The following is a 20,391-nucleotide window of genomic DNA, read 5'->3' on the forward strand; positions in this document are numbered from 1 at the left end:
CTGCCCGCCGCGCCGCCACTGGACACGGAGGACGCAGGCGGGAGCCCTGGATGCGCGTGGGCGCCGCAGGCACCACGAGCGAGTTTCCTCGGAAACCGAGCCGACCCGGGACGCCGTCCCACCCGGGCGGCCGCGGTGTCTGAGCGCGAGGAAAAGCTCCCGCCGCGGCCGCCCCGCGAGAGCGCGCACGGTGTCCGTGCGGCGCGGGTCCCCACGCTGCCCCCGGGAGCGGCCCGGGGGGCCCCCCGCGCTCACCGTCCTCCTTGTCGTCAAACACCGGCCTCCGCGCCGTGGCCGCCGACAGGGACGAGCCCATCCTCTTCTTCCACTTGCTCCACGGAAACAGGGGGCGCGGCTGCGCGCGGGCATCGCTCGCGTCCCGGGCCCGGGGCTGGCCTGCGGCGGGCGGCGGCGGGACCGGGGGCGCGTCGGGGCCCGGGGGGCGCGCGCGGCCGGAGGGCGGCGAGCCGGGGGGCGCCGCGGCGCTGCTGCCTCTGCGCTCCGCGCCGCTCCTCATGGCCGGGCCTGGGTGCGCGCCGCGGCCGCAGCCGGGGACATGGCCCGCCCGCCGGGCGGGGAGCAGGGGCGGCGGCCGGAGCGGCTAGCGGCGCTCTCCGTGCGCCCCGGCCTCGGCGCTGGCTGCCGGCGCGCGCGGGGGTGGGGCCGGGGCGGGGCCGGCGGCGGGGGGCGGGGCCTGGGGGCGGAGACCCGGCGGGCGGCGCTGGCGGTGGCGCGCCCCGCGGAGGGCCCGCCGCCCACCTCGAGCGGGGCCTGGTCTGCGCGGACCCTGCGGCGGCGGCACCGACTAGGAGGCGGGGACAAGGGCGAGGGAGGGAAGGCCACGATCCCCTCCGGGTCTCCCGAGAGGACGGGAACGGCAAGGCAGCGGGGACTCGGGGCTCCCCTTGGGTGTCCCCACCCCCGCCGCCCTCGCGAACAAAGCCGGCCACCCGATGTGGGGCGGCCTTCAACTTCATCGTGAGGCTCTGCGCTTCGCCAGGCCGCGCGCGGGGCCGGGGACGGGCGGCGGGGGCCGAGGCCGGGTGGGGGTCAGAGCGTGCAGGGGAGGGAGAGGGCGGGGCGGGCCGCCGGGCCTGGTACTTCAGCCCCTCCGCCAGCGGTCTGAGGGGAGGGAGCCTGGCTGCCAGCGCGCGCACTCACGGACTCGTGCGCCCTCTCCCTTGGGGTCTCCTTGGCAGGGTCCCCGCCCTCCTCTCGGTGAGGCCTGCCGGACGCCCATCCGGAGCTGGAGCCCCTGGCGCAGGTGCACTCCGCGAGCCCTCCCAGGAACCGTGTGCCCGAGTTGCCCAGAGTCCCCTGGCCCTGCCCGGTCCGACGAGGGCCTTGGCGCTGACCGCGGGGTTCTCCACGGCCTTCGCGGGGTATTTGGGGAGCGCCACGCACAGCTTAACCTCGGTGAGTCTCCACCCCTGCTCGCAAGGCCACGTGAGACCGCGGGAGTCCAGCGCTGGGCACAGCGGACGCCCTAGGAGACGGTTCTGAGGAGTGCCAAGCCTCCTGCACCTTAGACTTTGTCACTGAAGAATCATTTCTGTGATGGGTTGGCTTTTGGAGGCCTTAAGTTCTGCCTGGTAGCCTGGCCCAAAGCCCGGTCATTGCTTTCTTCCCTGAGAGGTCGTGGAGGGGCCTTCTGCTTCCCCTCAATGCGATGGACCCCTCCTCGCCCGCCCCCGGCTTGCAGGTCCTGCAAGGCCCTGCGGATCTCCCCGCCGCTGCTCCTCCCGCTGCTGCTCCTCTGTCCACGCACATCCTTCAGCCACCCTGGGCTCTGCCCTGTCTCTACCCCCCAACCCCAGGTTGTGGTACTCAGCCTATTCCTCACCACTCCGGTCTCTTTCCATGGTTGGCTACACTTGTACCCCACCCCACCTTTGAAATTCAGCGTGGCTCCTTGACCTGCTTGACCAATGAAGTGAGAACTGTGGTGAGCTGTATAACACAGGTGTGGGACTGGCCATACATATCCCCTTGGCTAAGAGGAAGCCCCCATCACTGGGGACACTTGCAGAGCAGCCCCAGGCTTGTAGGACAGGTGTTGGGCCATTGAGATGGGGGAGGGGCGCATTTTTGCTCCAGCAGAAGCAGGGTTAGTCCCACTGATTTTGTGAACTGGTCTCTCACTTCTCCAAATGAGCTGTGCTTCCCTAGGGGGATGCCCCTGACATTGAGCCAGTAATTGTCACGTAACCAGAGTCCAGCACAGTCTCCAGTTTTCAGGTGTGCTTCATCTTATGTCACCGCTATGAGATTAACACTTGTGGGCTGCCCGCCTCTTCGTAAACAGTCCTTTTATGGAACTCTGAGCTGCCCTGCTGGGAAGCAGATACCAGCACTGGCCCCAGGAAACAGGAAACAAGTTCAAAGGGGATTCTGATCCTGGGACGCTCACCGCTCACTGACGTGGAGGGTCCCGACAGGAGATGGGAAGCAGACCATCCCTGGCTGTGGGCCACCAGCACTGACTCTGCTGGGACCAAACAGAGTCCCAAACACGGTGGCAGGCAGGAGTTTGGGGGATCAAGTGCTGGGATGGTTGGCTGCCTGGCTTCTGATGACCACAGAGAGAATCATCAGAGAGGGGAACGCACAGCGGAGGGGCCGGAGCCCCATGGTGCATTGGAGGGAGCCCTTCACCCGCTGGGATGGTACCAGGTCTGAACACAGGCTCGCGCATCAGTTCCCAGGGCCGCTGCAAGAAAGCACCGCAAAGTGGTGGCTGCAAACCACAGAAGTGGATTCTCCCACAGCCCTGGAGCGGAGCCTGTTCCTTCTGGAGGTACTGAGAGGGAATCCGCCCCTTCCTGGGCTTCTGGTGGGCTCCTGGCAATCCTGCGTGACCCTTGACTCGCAGAGGCGTCACTGCACTCTCTGCGTCCATTGTGACATCATGTTTCACCTGCGTGTCCTCACCTCTTCTTCCCTTATGAGGCTTCAGGGCCCAGCTTAACGCAGGCTGACACCCATCTCGAGATCCTTAATTATACCTGCAAAGAGTGTCTTTCCAAAGACGGCCCCATTCATAGGTTCTGGGTGGACATATCTTTTGGGGGGCCACCCTTAAACCTACCACAGTCCACTGTTGGGTCCTCCAACATCTGTGTCCATCCTGTGTGCAGAATACCCCGCTCAGCACTGCGGCGTGAGCTCCAGGTCTAAAATGCCACCTAAGCATGATCAGCTCACAAGTCCCAAAGGTCACCATGTCTCTCAGGTGCTAGTGACACTCTGGGTGTGGCGCATCCCAAGGCAGAATTCCTCTTCATCTGTGCAGCTGGAAAACAAGATACCTGTTTCCCAAATACATGGGCAGGTCGAGCGCAGGACAGACCTTTCCATTCCAAAAAGAGAACGTGGAAGAAACAAAGGGGTCACCACTCCCAAGTAAACTCAAAATGCAGCAGAGAAAATTCCGTTAAGTTTCAAGACCCGAGAAGAATCCTCTGCGACTGGAAGCCCCGTCCTCAGAGCTGTGTTCTTCCTTTATCCTGATGGGTTGCACGTACCTGCAGCTCACCAGCCCTGTCAGCCCCTTTCCTGCTTATAGAACTTTCTAGAAAGTCTGATAGCACTCTTTCACTCCGCCCTGAATCTGCTGCTCTCAGTGCCGACGAGCGGTGCATCTGCCGGCACAGCATTCGCAGACACACACGGGGCTCCCTTAAATGGGGGGGGGCAGTGAGCCCACCTTTCCCGCTGGGCTCTGCTGCGACGGCTGAGTGACTTAAGAGTCGCACACCAGCCTCTCCGGCAAGCGGCTGTGCAGCCACACCCTTGGCCCTCTGTTTCCAACATGCTTTTCCAATAGGCAATTTCCTAATTTTAGTGTTCTTTGCAATCCAGATAGGCCCAAATCATTAAGCGCTGGTTCACTTTTGCTTAAGAGACTTTCCTCAATTTATCTTTTCTCTCACATTCTACTATGAGCAGCAAGAGGAAAGCAGCCCACGCCTTTAACACTTTGCTCATAAATCTCCTCAGCCAGTATCCAAGTTCATCACCTGCAAGGCATTCTGCCTGACATCAGAATGCAGTCCAGCCCAGTTTTCTGCCACTGCACAACCGGGCTCGTTGTTCCTCTGGTTTCCAGTAGCACGTTCCTTGTTTCCATCGGAGACTCCACCACCTTTAATGCTCACCTTGCCACCAACAAACATCCTGCTCATGGTGGTGTGTGTCCTGTCCGAGGGCAGCATTCCCTTCGTCCTCAGTCCTCACCAGCCCACCCCGACGGGCCATATTTCTACCAACTGTCTCTTCAGGGCATTTTGACTGGGTCTCCTGGAATTAATGTCAGTTCAGAGCTGGTGTTCGGTAGTCCCCAAATGTCTGATTATGTCCTTCCCCCCTCCCCCCCACCCCCAGTGCTCAGTTACCCTGGTAGAAGGCCATCAGTCCCTTCAGGGAAGGCCGGGAGAAAGATAAGCAGTATACATTTTTGGTAGTGTCCCAGAGTCCTTCTTCGAGGGGGCACTTCCATTCAAGGGGCCCTGGATCTGTTAACCAGCTCTGGTCTGGAAACTGTTGAGGGGCCATGGCTCCCTGTTTTTATGATTCAGGTTAGACTTTTGTTCACTTGACCTAGAACTTCTCTGCTAACACAGGCTTCCTGTCTACTCTACTTCCGGGAACATTGTGACTGACCAGCCAACACCACAGGTCTGCTCAAGTCAGGCTTGGCCTCTGCTGTGCATCACGGCCACCATGGCCACCTTGCTCGTGGTGGTTGAGTGCCTCCTGTCATCATCCACTGGGGAAGAGTTTAGTTCATCTTGGGGTGTATGTCTTATTGGGTGGAATTATGATCTCATTATGTCTTTGTTTGGAGACCAAGTGTCGTTTGAAGAGGTGTGTATGATGTCAGGTTGGCAAGGGGTGGGCTTGTGATGGTTAATTTTCTGTGTCACCCTGCCTGGGCTTGGGAAGCCCAGAGAGCTCGCAAAACATTATTTCTTGGCGAGTCTGTGAGGGTGTCTCTGGAAGAGACTGATATTTGAGTTGGTAGAGTGAACAAAGCAGACTATCCTCCCTGCCATGGGTGGGCAGCATCTAACCTGCTGGGGGCCTGAATTCTCTCTTCTGGAGCTCGGCTGTCCTCAGACACTGGATGGAGCTCCTGGCTCTCAGGCCTTCCGACTCTAGGACTTAAACCAGCTACCCACTCCACCCCTCGTAGCCCCTTCCCTGGTTTGTAGGCCTTTGGCCTTTAGACTGGGAAGTAACACTCCAACTCCGGTTCTCCGGCTTGCAGATAGCAGATCCCAGGGTCCCTCGACCTCTGTAACCTTATGACCCGGCTTCAGTAATGAACCCCCGTATATATACCTCTGCATATCCTATTAATTCCGTTTCTCTGGAAAACCCTGACTCGTACAACAACCCAAGAAGAAAACAATCCCCAATGGTGGTAGATTTAAATCCTCCTCTCTCTCTCCAATTGATAGAGAAAGTACACACACACAAGTCTGAGGAACACCGTCACCCAACTTGCCCTAACCAACCTCTAGAGAACATTATAAACTCACTGGCATATTACACATCATTTTCAAGCGTGCAAGGGACATTCATGGAGATAAGTCATATCCTGGGACCAAAAAAGAAAAATGTTTCAGTAAATTTCAAAGGTTTAAAATCATACAGAATATGTTGCCTGAACACAATACATTAAAAAAGACACCAATGATAACAGATGTCCTAAAAGGCTGCACACATTTGGAAATTATATGACAAACTTCCAAGTAATCCATGGACCACATAATAAATCACAAAGGGGATTAGAAAATATTTAAAACCGAATGAGTATGAAAACCAACATAACAAAACATGTGGGATACAGCTATTTTTAAATGCTTATATGAAAAAAGTAAGTTTAAAATCAATGATCTAAGTTCTATCTTAAGAAGCTAAAAAAGGAAGAGTAATTTAAATTCAGTGTGAGTAGAAGGAAAAGACATGAGAGCAGAAATCTATGAAACAGAACATGACAAATGATAGAAAAAGTCAATAAAGCAAATCATTGGTACTTTGAAAACAACCAGTAAAACTGATAAAACCCTACTATTATAGAATAAAAATAGAGCCACATCAGAATGGAAAAGGGGGTTATCACTACAGGGCCTAAGGAGATTAAAAGAATAGTTAGGGGGGTACCTGGGTGGCTCAGTCGGTTAAACGTCTGACTTCAGCTCAGGTCATGATCTCACGGTTCATGCGTTCGAGCCCCACGTCAGGCTCTGTGCTGACAGCTCAGAGCCTGGAGCCTGCTTCAGATTCTGTGTCTCCCTCTCTCTCTCTGCCCCTCACCTGCTCACACTCTATCTCTCTGTCTCTCAAAAATGAATAAACATTAAAAATAATGTTAAAATAAATAAGGGAATATCGCAGAAATTTTGTGCCATAAATTCACAACTCAAATAAAATGGGAGAAGCCTTTTTAAAAATGCAGTTTATCGAGACTGATAGAATAGAGAATATGAATAGGTCATATGTGTGCACAAAATTGACTCTATATCTAAAAACATGTCCCCAAAGAAAAGTGTATTTGCTGAGACAACTGGATATCCGTACGAGAACAAGCTGAGACCCTTATGCAGATACTAACTCAGAACGGATCAGAGGCCTCCGTGTGAGAGCTGACACCACAAGGTTCTACAAGAAAACATGGCGGACCTACATGACTCCGTTGGCCGAAGAGCTATCAGATGTGACACCAAAAGCTCAAGCTGTCAAAAAGCCCGTGTCTGTCTTCACTGAACTTAAAAACTCGCGTGCTTCAGAGACACCATAAAGAAAACGAAAGGGGGAGGCACAGACTGGGAGGCAGTGATGCTAAGCTTATACTTCTGGCAAAGGACTTGTGCAGAGAATATATAATGACTCACAACTCAGTTATAAGAAAACAAGCAACCCAGTTAAAAGGTGGGCAAAAGACTTGAACAGACATTTGACCGATTCATACGAACAGCTAATGCACACGTAGAAACGTACTCTACACCGTTAATCGTCAGGCAGATGAAAATTCCAACCACTCTGAGATAGTACTTCATGCTCATTAGAAGGGCTATAATAAAAACCACACTCACTACTGCAGGGGAGGAAAAAAACTTACCCTGTATCTTCTCAGACCCACTTTCTGGGGTGTGTGAATTAAAACGACGACAGAGTAATAGGAGAAAATGTTTGTTTTCTGTGCACAAGGGAGGCGTCAGAGAAAAGACACGAAAAGCTCAAAAAAGCTACTTGGCCTGGGGATTCATACGCCATTTTAACAAAGGGCAGTAAATTGTAGAGAAGTGACAAGAAAAAGTGCTTTGGGCTTCTAGGGATGGTAAGTTGGGGCAAGAAAAACATATGGGGGAAAGTACTGGAAGATAAGGTAATTTAGGAAGGTTTGTTATACAGACTGGAGTCAGCACCATCTCCAGAGCTGAGAGCGGTCTCCCCTCCCGGCGCGGGAGAGCGTCTTCGCGGAGGGACATCTGCTCCCTGATTTGGTGGTGGGGACACACTGTTTCTCAGCACCATTCACCTAAGGTGATCCCATGTCAGGGTGGCATATTCTGTGGTGGCCAAATACCTTGTGTTTTCAAGGACGTAGCAGAACTGGAACCCCCAAATTCTGCAGATAGAAATGTACAGTGATATGACCACCTGGAGAATAGTTAACTCCTTAAGAACTGAAGCATAAACGCACCGTAAGACCAGCAATTCCCCTCCTAAGAATCTACCCAAGAAAAATACAACACACAGCAACACAAATACATACACATGAATATTCATAACAGCATTATTCTTTTTTAAAGTTTTTTATTCTTCACTATTTTGAGAGTGTGTGTGTGCACACACAAGTGGGGGGGGGGCAGAGAGAGAGAGGGAGGGAGAGAGTGTCCCAAGCACTGTCAGTGCAGAGCCAGACGTGGGGCTTGAACTCACAAACCACAAGGTCATGACCTGATCCCAAGTCAAGAGGCTTAACCGACTGAGACACCCAGGTGCCCCTATAACAGCATTATTCTTAATGTCCCCACACTGTAAATAGTCCAAATATCCACAAGCTGGCAAACAGATAAACAGTGGATTCGTGCCACGGGATATCACCCAACAATGGAAAGGAGTGGAATACTGCTACCTGCTGCAACACGGACGGGCCTTAAAGTCAGGATAAAATGGGAAAAAAACAGATGAAAAACCATGTATCGTATGGTTGCGTTTATACGGAATGTCCAGAAAAGGCAGATTTGTGGAGGCAGAAGGCACACATCAGCGCACTCCTAAGGCTGGAGGTGGAAATGGGGATTGTGGGAAGTTCGTTCTGAAGCCGGACGGTGGTGTCGGTTGCAACTCTATACATTTACTACAAATCATTGAATTGTGTCTGTACGACGGGCTGTGGTCAGGGGTCTTTTTGTCATCTTTCCATTTTTACAAAAGTATAACTAACCGCAAAACTCACCATGGTCCCTCAAAAGCCATGTTGTGAGAGAGACTGCAGACAAGGGAGGGGTGAAGTGGCCCCTTTGGTAGGGCAGAGGTACACGGAGCTGCTCCCTACATGGAGATGGCCCAGGGCCCTCTTGGACACCGTCCCCGAGGGCTCCAGAGAGGGGTGAGGTGACCCTGCACCAGCTGGCCATTCCCGTGACATTTCCGCTAATAAACCACCCCGAACTTCTCTCTACCACCTACGATTTGCATCTGACTCGTGCACCTTGCGGTCGGCCGTGCTTCAGCAGATCTCACCAGGCTTGGCTGTGGGTCACGGATTCAGGCCACGTCTGTCCTGTGGGCCTCTATTCTTCTGGGAGCAGGAGGCCACTCATGTGCTTTCTACACGGATACAAGGGCCTTTGCGACTCTGCTCACATCCCTTCTGCTCACACTGCTCACACTGTGGAGGACGCTGGGAAGGACTCTGTGACGAGAACAGCATCTGCGTGGCCCCGAGGTGAGAAGGGCTGGCTGGCTGGCAAAGCGTGACACGGGAGGAGGTCCGGACGTCACAGGCATCTGTGGTCCCTGCGAGGCAGGTTAGTGACCAGTGTCGTGCAGGTGGCCACTGCACGACAGCCCTGTCCACAGACGTCTCAGCGGCCACGCGCTCTCAAAGCTTTGTCACGGCCACTGAGGGTGGCTGGAGCTGCCGGAACCACAACATGCCACGTCTCAACTGCACGTGACAGAGGGGTTTCACGTGGCCTGGCAGTCAGATTACGGACTAACGGAGAGCCATGGGCTACAGTCTACCTGCATTTGTTGTTGAATTGTTTGCGGCTGAATTCCTGTTGATCTGGTTTTATGGTTGAATTCATGCATTCTTATACTCCGTGACTGGGTGAATTTCTCATCCTTTTTCTTTCACATGGTTGAAAAATAGCTGTGTTGTTGGGACCTCACTACTTCGGAGACTGGTGATCGGGGGACAAGATCCCAGCTCTCTCACTGATAGCTGCATGGAGCTGGCAAGTCCTTAACCACCCTGAACTTGTTTCCTTATCTGTAACAATCAGGGTGTGCATGAGGTAAGCATCCCCAAATGCAGAAAAACATGGCTTCAAACTGTCTTGTTATTAGGCAAGTGGCACTCTATTTATCTGACATTTTCGTGTGTGTATGTGTGTATAAATATAATATATATATACATATATATACATACATATATATATAAAGCTTATTTATTTATCTTGAGGTAGACAGAGGGAGCATGAGCAGGGGAGGGGCAGAGAGAGAGGAAGAGAGAGAATCCCAAGCAGGCTCTGCGCTGTCAGCATGGAGCCTGACATGGGGCTCGAACTCATGAACCTTGAGCTCATGACCTGAGCTGAAATCAAGAGCTGGAGGCTTAACTGCCTGAGTCCCCCAGGCACCCCTATCTGACATTTTATATTTCTGCTTTTTAAAAAAACCTCCTTAAGCTCTGTGTTGGCAGCACAGAGCCTGCTCGGGATCCTCTCTCTCTCTCTGCCCCTCCCCTGCATGCTCGCTCTTTCTCAAAATAAATAAACTTAAATAAAAAATCTCCTTTAAAAAATTCCCTTGCCCTGAATTAGATCTGTCCAGTATACTTTGAACCACTCGACCATTAACAACGTGAAGGGGCACAACGTAGCAGGTGCCCGCGTGCGGCTCTCTCCACGTGGCCTCCCTCACCCTCCACCTGGCTGCCAGGGTCCGTCCACAGCTCACACTGATCTGATGCTGGACCCCATGGAAGCATGGTGAGCCATCAGCCCCGGGTCCCAGACTTGGCTCGTGGGGCGTCCAAGGCAGGTGTGGGTGAGGCAGGTAAACGCAGGTCTCCCGGAAGGCAGAGCCCGTGTCCTCGCCGGACTTCCTGCAAACGTGCCCCAGGCACACGGGCTTGTCAGGTGGTGAGGGGCCACCCGCCTCATCACTCTGTCCCGTGCTGCCCACCCACAAGGAACCACGGACCTAAACTGATGTGTCCACGTCTTGTTTCTCGGGCGCGTGCGGGATTCAGGGACCTTTATGTTTGACGACTGCATATTTTCTGGGGGGCACGTCCCTCCATAGCAAGTGGATAAATGGCCATCACCAGCCCACCTTCCCTCTGAGCCCAGAGCTAGTCACCTCAGAGGGCCAGGCCAGTCTCTGTCCCCAGGCAGGGGCTGTGACACCAAGCCACCCTCCACGGCCACAGCACTCAGTGCTGCCTTTAAGTAAAACTGAACCTCAAGGTGGCCCCAGCGGCTTGTTGAGGATGAGGACCACACAGGGTGGAGAGATTTGGGGGAGAATCCTTCCCCCACCGCTTCTGATGAAGTTCTGTGCAAACACTCCTGAAATCTTCAGGGAAAAGGGCCAATTCTCTGCATTGTCCTCAATCCTCTCTTCAAAAGAGGTGACAAAATAAAGGGAGGTTTCATCTTTTCGTGCCTGTGGGCCCTGCTCCTGGGCGCCCAGGGAAGCTGTACTTCAACATTTACGGGGTCAGAATGACTTGGCAAAACCTCAAAGCACGGGGCTACTTCTGCCCCCACACACACCGTACATCTGCTCCGTTAGAAACTTAAGCAAAAAGGAGCATTCTGAACAAACAGATAAGAAAAAGAGAAAACCTCCCTGCTCCCCATGCAATTAAAGTCCCACAGCCTTGCACAGACTAGAAACGGAAGATAAAGTCTCTAACCTTCCACACTGTCCCCGGTCGTGATGATTTGTAATGTTTTATGTGCAAACACATATGACGCTGCCCCAAAGGCCCCTCCCAGGAGCAGTCCCTCCTCGTGAAAGTCGTGTATTCGGGTAGCTGGGCCTACCTTGGGCTCCGATAAAGCTCTTCTTTTCTCTCTAAAATTTTAAAAAGGTTTGCTCATTTGCTTCGACATCGGCTTGTGAGCACCCTGGCTGCCTCACCTGGTTTTGAAGCAAAGACTTTGCAGTCAAAATCAGCCTTCTTCATGGGGCGCCTGGGTGATTCGGTCAGTTAAGCGTCCAACTTTGGCTCATGATCTCACAGTCCGTGGGTTTGAGCCCCGCGTTGGGCTCTGTGCTGACAGCTCGGAGCCTGGAGCTTGCTTCGGACTGTGTTTCCCTCTCTCTGCCCCTCCCCTGCTCATGTTCTGTCTCCCTCTCTCTGCCCCTTCCCTGCTCACACTGTTTCTCTCTCTCTCTCTCTCTCAAAAATAAATAAACATTTAAAAAGTTAAGAAATCAAGCAAGAAAGAAATCAGGCTTCTTCAGGCCTGACTGGGAAAGTTCTGTCTGGCCGGTCAGAGAAAAGCCGTGCCTGTCCTGACTGGGGACACCCAGCACAAGCTGGCACGGGCGCCCCAGGTTATCCACACCGGGCTGTGTGCCATCGTCCCCTCCCTGGGAGAGGCCACACGGTCATGCTGCCCAGGTCAGGCTGTGTGTCAGCTTCTGCAGGGGCCCGTGGGCACCCCTCTGGCCATGCGGCCGACATCCGCGGGCAGGGGCTGGGCCCTGTAGCCCAGAGGCTGGGTCCGTGTGGACGCTCAGCTCAGATCTGGCCCAGGACCCGGGCGCCAGGGGCCGGACGTCAGACCCGGGCCGGGGGCCGGCGGTGTCGTGGCTACTGGCTAAGTCCACCTAAGAGTGTGAGCCTGCTGCTTCTGGGCTTCCAGAAAGTCCCCCTGTGGAGAAATCACTTCTGCTTTAGAGTGTGGCTGTGGGAGGGGACCCCCCACCTTCTCATGCTCCCCTTAGATGCTCCTGGAAGGAGGGGCGGGTCCAGAGCTGGGCGTGAATCCAGGTCCTCCATTTTCCCGGCGGCGTCTCCGGCCCCCAGTCGCCACCCTGCACCTTCGCTTCTCCGTGTGGAATCGGGTAACGACCCCCACCCGGCGTCACGGAGACGAGCACCCGGCGTTTGCTGGCCCGTCGGGCACCACGCTGCTGTCTTACCACAAGCTGCATTCAGACCTCACACCATCATACAAGATCCCCGTCGTGACCACCGCATTTTACGAGTGAGTGACAGGGTCGGAAGGACCCACCCAGGCCTGGGTGTGAGCAGGGGTGGGTTAGGACCCCGTGCCCCCCACAGCAGTTGGGCAGCAGGTGCTCGTCCCGTAGCTCATTTGCTCTGGGACACGTGACACGTGGAACATATAAAAGCTCTGAAGCGCCAGCAGGAACCCCGTGAGCCGACCCCGCCACCGGCACCCCGCCCATCAGCCCCCTGAAGGCGCAACCACAGATCCCACGGAAGGGGCGGCTGAAACAACAGAGGCTAATTCCCTCCCGCTTCTGGAGGCCGGAGGTCCAGGATCAGGTGTCCACGAGCCCGGTTCCTCCTGAGGCCTCGCTCTGCAGTCCTCAGCGTGTAGCCGGCCGGCCCTCCCCATGTCCCCACGGGGTCGTCCCCGTGCGTGTCTGTGTCCTCGTGTCCTCTCTTCTCACAAGGACGCCCGTCAGAATGGGTCAGGGCCACCCCTCAGGTGCTGGGACCAGGACTTCAACGGATGGGTTTCAGAGAGACACGATTCGGCCCCTCACACGCCTCATGTGCACGCCCGTCCCCTGCCTCCCCTAGTCTGGGGGCGGCGTCTCTGCCCAGCCAGCAAGGCCCCAGAGAACACGGCACGAATATACAGAAAATACCGAGGTGAGGCTGGCCGCCGTACATCTGTTCTAGCGATCGGTCCGGGGGCTGGGAGAACGGCCTTGGGGGTGGGCTGTGGACCCCGCGTGCCCACCACACACAGCTGGGCCAGGACATCTCTCTTACCTCACCTCTACGTGCGGCACTCAAACGGCTGCCATGGTGACACCTCAGCCCCCCCCTTAGGTAGGAATATGGACCCAGCCCACGTTCCCCAGTTCTCGAAACGTCCCAGCGCCCGTGGTCACGGCAGCCGGGGGGAGCGGCGGGGGTCACCGCCGGTGCTGGGCTGGGGCAGCCCTCTTCCTCAGAGGGCGCTGTGGGTCCACCGCTGGGCCCGGGTCTGCAGACGGGCCTGGTGTCATGACTGGTGCCGCAGCGCCTGCCCCTGGCTTCTTGGTTTCCATCCCCAGCTTCTCTGGACCGTGCGGACTGAGCGGGGCCGTCGCTGGCCGGCCCGGGCCTCACGCTCGCTGCCGTCACAGGCCAGTACCCACGGCCACAGGCTGTGAGCCTCCACATCAGCTCGTCGCCACATTTTCTCCAGGGAAGACAGTTCCTTTCCAGGAGATATGCTCACTGTGGGGACGGCATGGTGGCCCCAAAACGTCCACAACCTTACCCCCAAAACCTGTGAGTATGGTACATACAGGACCGAAGGGACGTCATACACGTGGTGAGTGACAGATGCTGAGGGCTCGGAGATGATCCTGAATTATCTGATGGGCCAACGGCATCACAGGCTCCGCGGGAGAGGGAGCGGGAGGGTCAGAGTCGGAGATGGAGGTGTGACAATGGAGTGAGGACACGAGGCAGGGGCCGTGAGCCAAGGGACGCAGGTACCTCAAGAAGCTGGAGAAGACAAGGAAACAGATCCTCGCCCAGAGCCTCAGCAGGAAGCAGTCCTGTAGACACCTCATGTCACCCAGGGAAAGCCAGCCAGACTTGTGAGCTCCCGAGCTGTAGGAGAAACGCGTCTGTCACAGGCCACCAAGGCTCTGACGGATTTCTACGGCAGCCACGGGAAACAGATACGACGGAAACGGAGTTAAGGCAAACTGTTTTCACCCTGTTGGGCATGAATGCCAAGGCGACGAAAGCCCAGCAGACACAACCTGGAAGTGCTCAGGTCACAGATGAGTCCGTGCGAGCGAGAGCCTTCCGTCTGAGGCTGAAAGCAAAGCGCTTCCTGTGTTAGGCTCCCTCTTGTGTCCCGGAGACGCCTGCCCTCTGCGCACCGTCCGTTCCATGAGGGCCGCGTCGTGTTACAGGGCTGATTTCTCTCCAGTGGCAGCATGGGCTCCGCTTATCAGAAATCCCGGACACGTGGCCGCATGCTGTGGGCGTGGAACCACACGCCAGCTGGAAAGACAGGAATGCACCTGCATTTCCTCACTCGTTCATTCAAGTCTGACTGGGCTCCCTCGTGCCACGGGGCGCTGTGTGCCGCTCTCGGGCACAGCCTCCGTGCTGATACCCCGAGGGGCCCCCAAGCGACACAACAGCAAGGTCCCACATAATCCACGCTTTCATGGCACTGATGGGCTCGCAGGAAGCAAAGGACCTCGCCAGGGGACAAGAAAGCGACTCAAAGCCCGCTGTCTAGGAGACATCTGGGGAGGAATCTGCTTCATCCCCAGAGTGGAAAAGGAAGAGGGGAGCGCCGGGACTCAGGAAGATTGTGGGGGGTGGGGCAGGGACCGTGTCTGGACTGCCCCACAGGGGGGCTGCCGCTCTGCCGGGATATGAGCCCTTGTCCCCAGCCATGCGGAAAGTCCTGCTGTTCTCACAGGGCTTTGCGTGAGGACCTTGCGGACGCCTGGGTTTTAAGAGTGGGTCGATGCCAGGTAGGAGAGGGAGGGCAGAGGCAGAGGGCCATGCAGAGCCAGCCCCCCCCCTCCCCACTGTACCCTGACCCCCCCCACCAAGAGCCGGAGCTCACAGGAGCCTGGGGGAGGGTGACTGGTGCCCATGGGCCATGGAGCCGGTGGGGGCCGTCTATGGGGCTCAACTGTTCGTCCCCAAATCTCAAAGGCGAGCTCACCCCCAGGCTCACCTGGAGCATTCACTGAGGAGTCATCCCACGCTCCTCCCGAGACGCCAGAGAACCAGCATCCCGCGTGGTCCTCCTGCCTTCCTGAGGCAGTCCCGCTGCCCACGCCTCATGCACTCTCAGTGGCGGGTGGCACCCGTGAAAACCAAGGTCGTCTTCCCTCTGCGGCCTCACTGCCTTCTGAGGAAGGATATGTTTCAACCGCCACATTTAGAACTCGGCGCGGCCGGCAGAGCAGAGATGGCGCCAGCTGCTCAGAAGCATCTGGAACGTTTTCCAGAAAATAACTCCCAGCCGTTCTGAAGTCTGTGAAGCTTACCTAGAAATGCTTATTCTCTTTTTTTAAAAACTTTCTAGAAAGTAGATTTCAAGTTTTAAAAATATTTTGTCTTGGGGGCGCCTGGGTGGCTCAGTCGGTTAAGCGTCCGGCCTCGGCTCAGGTCATGATCTCGCAGTTCGTGGGTTCAGGCCCTGCATTGGGCTCTGTGCTGACAGCTCAGAGCCTGGAACCTGCTTCGGATTCTGTGCCTCCCTCTCTCTCTGCCCTGCCTCCACTTGCACTCTGTCTCTCTCTCAAAAATGAATAAACATTTAAAAAATACATATGTTTTATTTTGCTTTTCTTTTGATACAGAAGGATGTTAGTTACCAGGAATCTACCAAACATAACTTACAGCCTCTTCATACCAAGAAATTAAACATGAAAAACTAAAACAGAACAAAATGCTCTTATTGTCCATTGTGCATAAAACACTTACTTCCTCTGGGGAAGCAGGCACCCTCGGTTCGCGCGCACAGACCCTTCCACCATTCCCTCCATCCACGGCCACGACAGAGATGTTTAAAAAGAAAGCATTAAAAACCCTAACCCTTCCACAGACCAAAGGCGGAAGGAAGACACAGAACAGGGTGCAGGATAGAGACCTTGGACCTGCGGGGCTCTGGGTCCAGAAACAGGCAAGTGGCTGGGAAATGCGGTCCCTGAGGGTGGAAGAGTCTAAAACTGCCCAAAGGGAGGGAGTGGGGGAACAACAGCCAAGAGCATCACCTAAAATTGGACCAGGGCAAGTCTCCCACCTCTACGACAGGAAGTTGAGAAAGAAAATCACCTCTGCAACAGTTACCTGAGGATCCCCCAGAGGATGGACTTGGACACTTCTGCACTTCTCAGGGGGTGGCTGCACGAGAGCCCCGAGCACCCAGTGTAACACACATCAGCGCTGCAGAGCCCCAAAAGGCTGTGTGGAGGCACCTGCAGGATGGAGAAACATAGACAGGTGAGCAGACAGAGAACACAGAACACAAGCCCCTTGTTTGCGACGAGCCTGCCAGCCTCAATTCCAAAGCACGTTACTCTAAGAAGAAAGATAACAAGATCAGCAACCAGCAGATGAATTCATCCCAGATGAAATGAAAACAATACAGCAACCTAAAAATTAAAATAGAGCAGATTTTAAAATAACCATGTTTAGGATTCTCACATTGGATAAAGAGAAAACATCCACAAAAACTTGGAAGAGATTATAAAACAAGAACTGGAAAAACAAAATAAGAACAGTAGAACAAAGAAAATTAGAAATGAGACATGAAGTCATAAAAAAATAACCATCTAAGTACATGATACAAAGTCTAAGTGGGCACCAGTGGAGACAGATTTCCCGGTGGAGAGCACAGGTAAAAATTAAGAAAAGCAGTTTTGAGACATGGAGATCGACTGACTGGTTTCAATCTATCCCCTCACAGGAGACCCAGAATAAGAGAATCGAGGTCGGGGTGCACAGGCCACATTTACGTGAAGACAAAATGCCTGGGATGTCCAGGATCGAAGATCCTTTCTGTTCTCAGACAGGAAGAACACACCAAGTGCCAAGCAGCGTCACTGAAACAACCCACACTTGACAATTATCGTCGTGAAATGTCAGGACATTAAGGACACAGTAAGGAAAGACAGATTTCCCTCACAGAAATGGCAATTCAACGGACAGCAAGCTTCTCGTCAGCAGCAAGAGCTTCCAAAGAGTCGTGTCTTTAAAATTCTGACTCGAAATAACTGCCAACGAGGAGTTCTATACCAGTGAACCCTCATTCAAGAGTGAGATCAGAAGAAAGACTTTTCATACACTTTCCGACAGGCACGTCTGTAACCGCCACACTATGCCCGTCCTGCCACGGTGGGTCATCTGGGAATCTGCTCTGAACCTCTCACCTGCCCTTAGCGTTGCGTGTGCCTCCAGAAACTAATAGCCCATCTTCCTCCGTTTCCAAGCCTCCTGCAAGAGCCCCTGTAACCACGCAGAAAAGTATCCAGGGCAGGAGAGGAGGCACTCCGAGGGCAGGACGGAGGTGCTGAGTTGGCCAGAGTCTCCGTGTGTTAGACTTGCTCGTGGAATCCCCTGTGCCGACCCTACTCTCCCTGCCTGTTGATGGATGTGGTCTTCTAACCTACTTTTGCTTCACCAACACCCTCTTCAGCTCTAAACTATTATTGTATTTTTTCAGATCCAGAATTCCAATTTGATTCCTGGCTGTAATTTCCAATATCATTATTTCTTTGAACATATTAAGCCTTACCAAACTGTATTCTTGCAAATTTCATTATCTGGACCATCCACAGGTCAGTTTCTTTTTTCTCCTGTTTTTCTTGGATTTGATCACATGTTCATGTTGCCTGGTGTGTGACTAACATTACACACTTTATTTCTACGTTTTAATGTTTATTTATTCATCTGGGGGAGACGGGCAGAGAGAGAGAGAGAGAGAGGGAGAGAGAGAATCCCAAGCAGGCTCCTCACTGTCAGTGCAGAGCCCCACACAGGGCTCAAACCCACAAACCGTGAAATCATGACCTGAGCCGACCGAGCCACCCAGGTGCCCCGTATGTTACACATGCTAAAACCATGAAAGATAACTGGAGACCTAAGATGGTATTTTCTTCCTTCTCTGGAAAGGATTGACCTCCACTTCTGGCTGGGAGCCAAAATCACAGCACCCCGGTCACACAGCTGCGGTCTGAGGCTGAGCTTCAGGCCCCATGAGGTTTGGCATTCCTCCAGGTCACTCTTGTCCTAGAGTAAGGCATTACGGAGCCCCAACCCAAAACCCCAAAACCAGGGGGTTTACTAGACCCTCTGTCTCTGCAGGGATGTCAGACTAATAACTTAATCCCTTGGGTCTTTGGTCTCTTGGGAGCTTTGCTCAGAAGCTGAGGTTTTTGTTTTGTTTTTTATAATTTTTGTAATGTTTTATTTTTGACAAAGTGCGAGCGGGGGAGGGGCAGAGGGAGGGACAGAGACTCTGAAGCAGGATCTGCTGATAGCAGTGAGCCGATGTGGGGCTCGAACTCACCATCATGACCTGAGCCGAAGTTGGATGCTCAACTGAAGCACCCAGATGCCCCAGTAGCGGAACTTTCTAATACCTCTTCCAAATAGAAAGATGCTCACTGGGGGAAAAGTTCACCTTTCTGGAATGCTTCACTCCCTTGTTGCAGAAGGGTTGGTCATAACGACCTAGCCTGCCCTTTCTGTAGCGGAAACCGAGAGTGATCTTTCACAGCAAGGTGGATCTTATCTTAGAATCCGTGTAAAGCTCTTCAGGGGCCTTTGTAGATGATACTTTTGGCAGCCCTTCTAACAGTGTCCCCAATTTAGTTTCAGGTACTGTGGTGGCTTTGTGACGTGTCAGCTAAGTTAGCCTTAACTACCATCCCTCCTCCCCCCTCCCAACCCCTTTCCCACGGGGTTTGCTAACTGGATCACAAGAGGCATCTCGCTGAGGTTTGGCGGACGGAGGGTGAAGCCGCAGCGGTCCGGTTTTCACACGTGGGCGGTCCGGGCGGGGCCCCAGGTGTGGCTGCGGCCCATCCGCTATTGCACACCTGCTAGCTCACCTCGCTGGTGGGAGGCAGGTGTGCGGTCCTGCGATGGACGGTGCCAACTTCTTCTGCAGGACGTCGCCAGGGCCGGTCCGTCCTCCCGGCTTCCTGCTTGTGCCCACGCCCGCTGTCCCCGGCAGCTTCCCCTTGGCGCCGCCTGCTCCAGCACAGCCGTGGACTAACAGCCTTCGGAGGCCGTCCAGCCAGCTCCGCGGCGCGGAAGGTCCGCCCCCTCGATCCCCGCAACGGCGCCCCCGGGGGTCCTGCGTCTGCCTGGGCGTCCGCCTGCCGCCGCCCGAGCGCCCGGCGGCAGAGGGAGTCCTGCTTGGCTCCGGCCCACGCGGGGCTCCTTGCTCCCCCGGTGGTGGTGTCCGCGTGACGGCGGCGATCCCGGGACCCTCGGAGGAGCCAGGCGGGCGCGGGGCAGAAGCGAGGTCAGGACCCCGGGAGGGTTCGCGGGCCCTGGAGGCCGCTGGGCGGAGTGGAGCGCGCCCCGCCCAGGCTCTGCTCGCTCTCGCGGCCGCAAGGGTCCTCCTCGCGCATCCGACTCTCCGGACTAAGGCACACGTGTCCCCCGTGGGCGCCACCGCCTGCCGCGCGGGAGAGACCGCGGGCCGCAGCCCACGCGCGCTGGGACGTGCCTCCGCGGCCGGCGCAGGCGCACCGCCCTCCCCGCGGCTGCGCGTGCTCCGCGGCTTGGCCCCTCCGGGACCCCGTAGGGCGTCTCCATGGCGACCGCGTGGGCCTGGCGGCTTGCATCGTTGGGCTGCACCGCTCTCGGTTCCCCGCGTGCCAGCGAGCTCCTGCGCGCGGAGAGGGGCGCCGCAGGTGAGGCGGGGTGGGGTGGGGTGGGGTGGGGGAGGGGTCGCTGCAGGTGAGGCAGGGGGCGAGGCGGGGGAGGGCGCCGCAGGTGAGGTGGGGGGAGGCGGGGGAGGTGCCACAGGTGAGAGCGGGGTGGGAGGGCGCCGCGGGTGAGATGGGGGGACAAGGGGAAGTGTCGCAGGTGAGGCGGGGGTGCCTGGTGGGAGGGCGCCATAGGTGAGGCGTGGGGGGGGAGGGGGGGAGGGCACCGCAGGTGAGGTGGGGTGCAGGGTCGCCGCAGGTGAGGCAGGGGGCGGGGGGGGGGAGGGCGCTGCAGGTAAGGTGGGGGGTGGGGGGGGCTCCGCAGGTGAGATGGGGGGACAGGGGAACTGTCGCAGGTGAGGAGAGGGTGCAGGGGAAGGGCGCTGCAGGTGAGGGGGGTGGGGTGGGGGTGGGGGGGCGCTGCAGGTGAGGGGGGAGGTGCCTGGTGGGAGGGCGCCATAGGTGAGGCTGGGGTGGGAGGGCGCCACGGGTGAGATGGGCGCAGGCAGCAGAAGGAAG

At 55.7% G+C, this 20,391-nt stretch overlaps 2 protein-coding genes across 9 annotated transcripts in view; one reads left to right on the forward strand and one right to left on the reverse strand.

The window, feature by feature from the left end:
- The window catches only part of STK32C (serine/threonine kinase 32C), a 96,643-nt gene extending 77,331 nt beyond the window's left edge, over positions 1–19,312 (reverse strand). For 2 of the 3 annotated variants that reach the window (XM_027063452.2, XM_053207827.1), the window contains exon 1: positions 256–532. In XM_027063452.2, the coding sequence (XP_026919253.2) occupies positions 256–517 (262 nt within the window). In that variant the 5' untranslated portion in view covers positions 518–532. Of the gene's footprint in view, positions 1–255; positions 533–16,279; positions 16,408–19,044 lie in introns of those variants that run through there. The other variant, XM_053207828.1, reaches the window with a different exon arrangement.
- A 28-nt stretch (positions 19,313–19,340) lies between these two features.
- The window catches only part of LRRC27 (leucine rich repeat containing 27), a 35,068-nt gene continuing 34,017 nt past the window's right edge, over positions 19,341–20,391 (forward strand). For all 6 annotated transcript variants that reach the window (XM_053207819.1, XM_053207822.1, XM_053207818.1 and 3 more), the window contains exon 1: positions 19,341–19,857. The gene's annotated coding sequence lies outside the window, so the exon portion shown is untranslated. The remainder of the gene's footprint in view (positions 19,858–20,391) is intronic.

Source organism: Acinonyx jubatus, chromosome D2 (assembly GCF_027475565.1).
Source record: "Acinonyx jubatus isolate Ajub_Pintada_27869175 chromosome D2, VMU_Ajub_asm_v1.0, whole genome shotgun sequence".
In the NCBI taxonomy this organism is placed as follows: Eukaryota; Metazoa; Chordata; class Mammalia; order Carnivora; family Felidae; genus Acinonyx; species Acinonyx jubatus.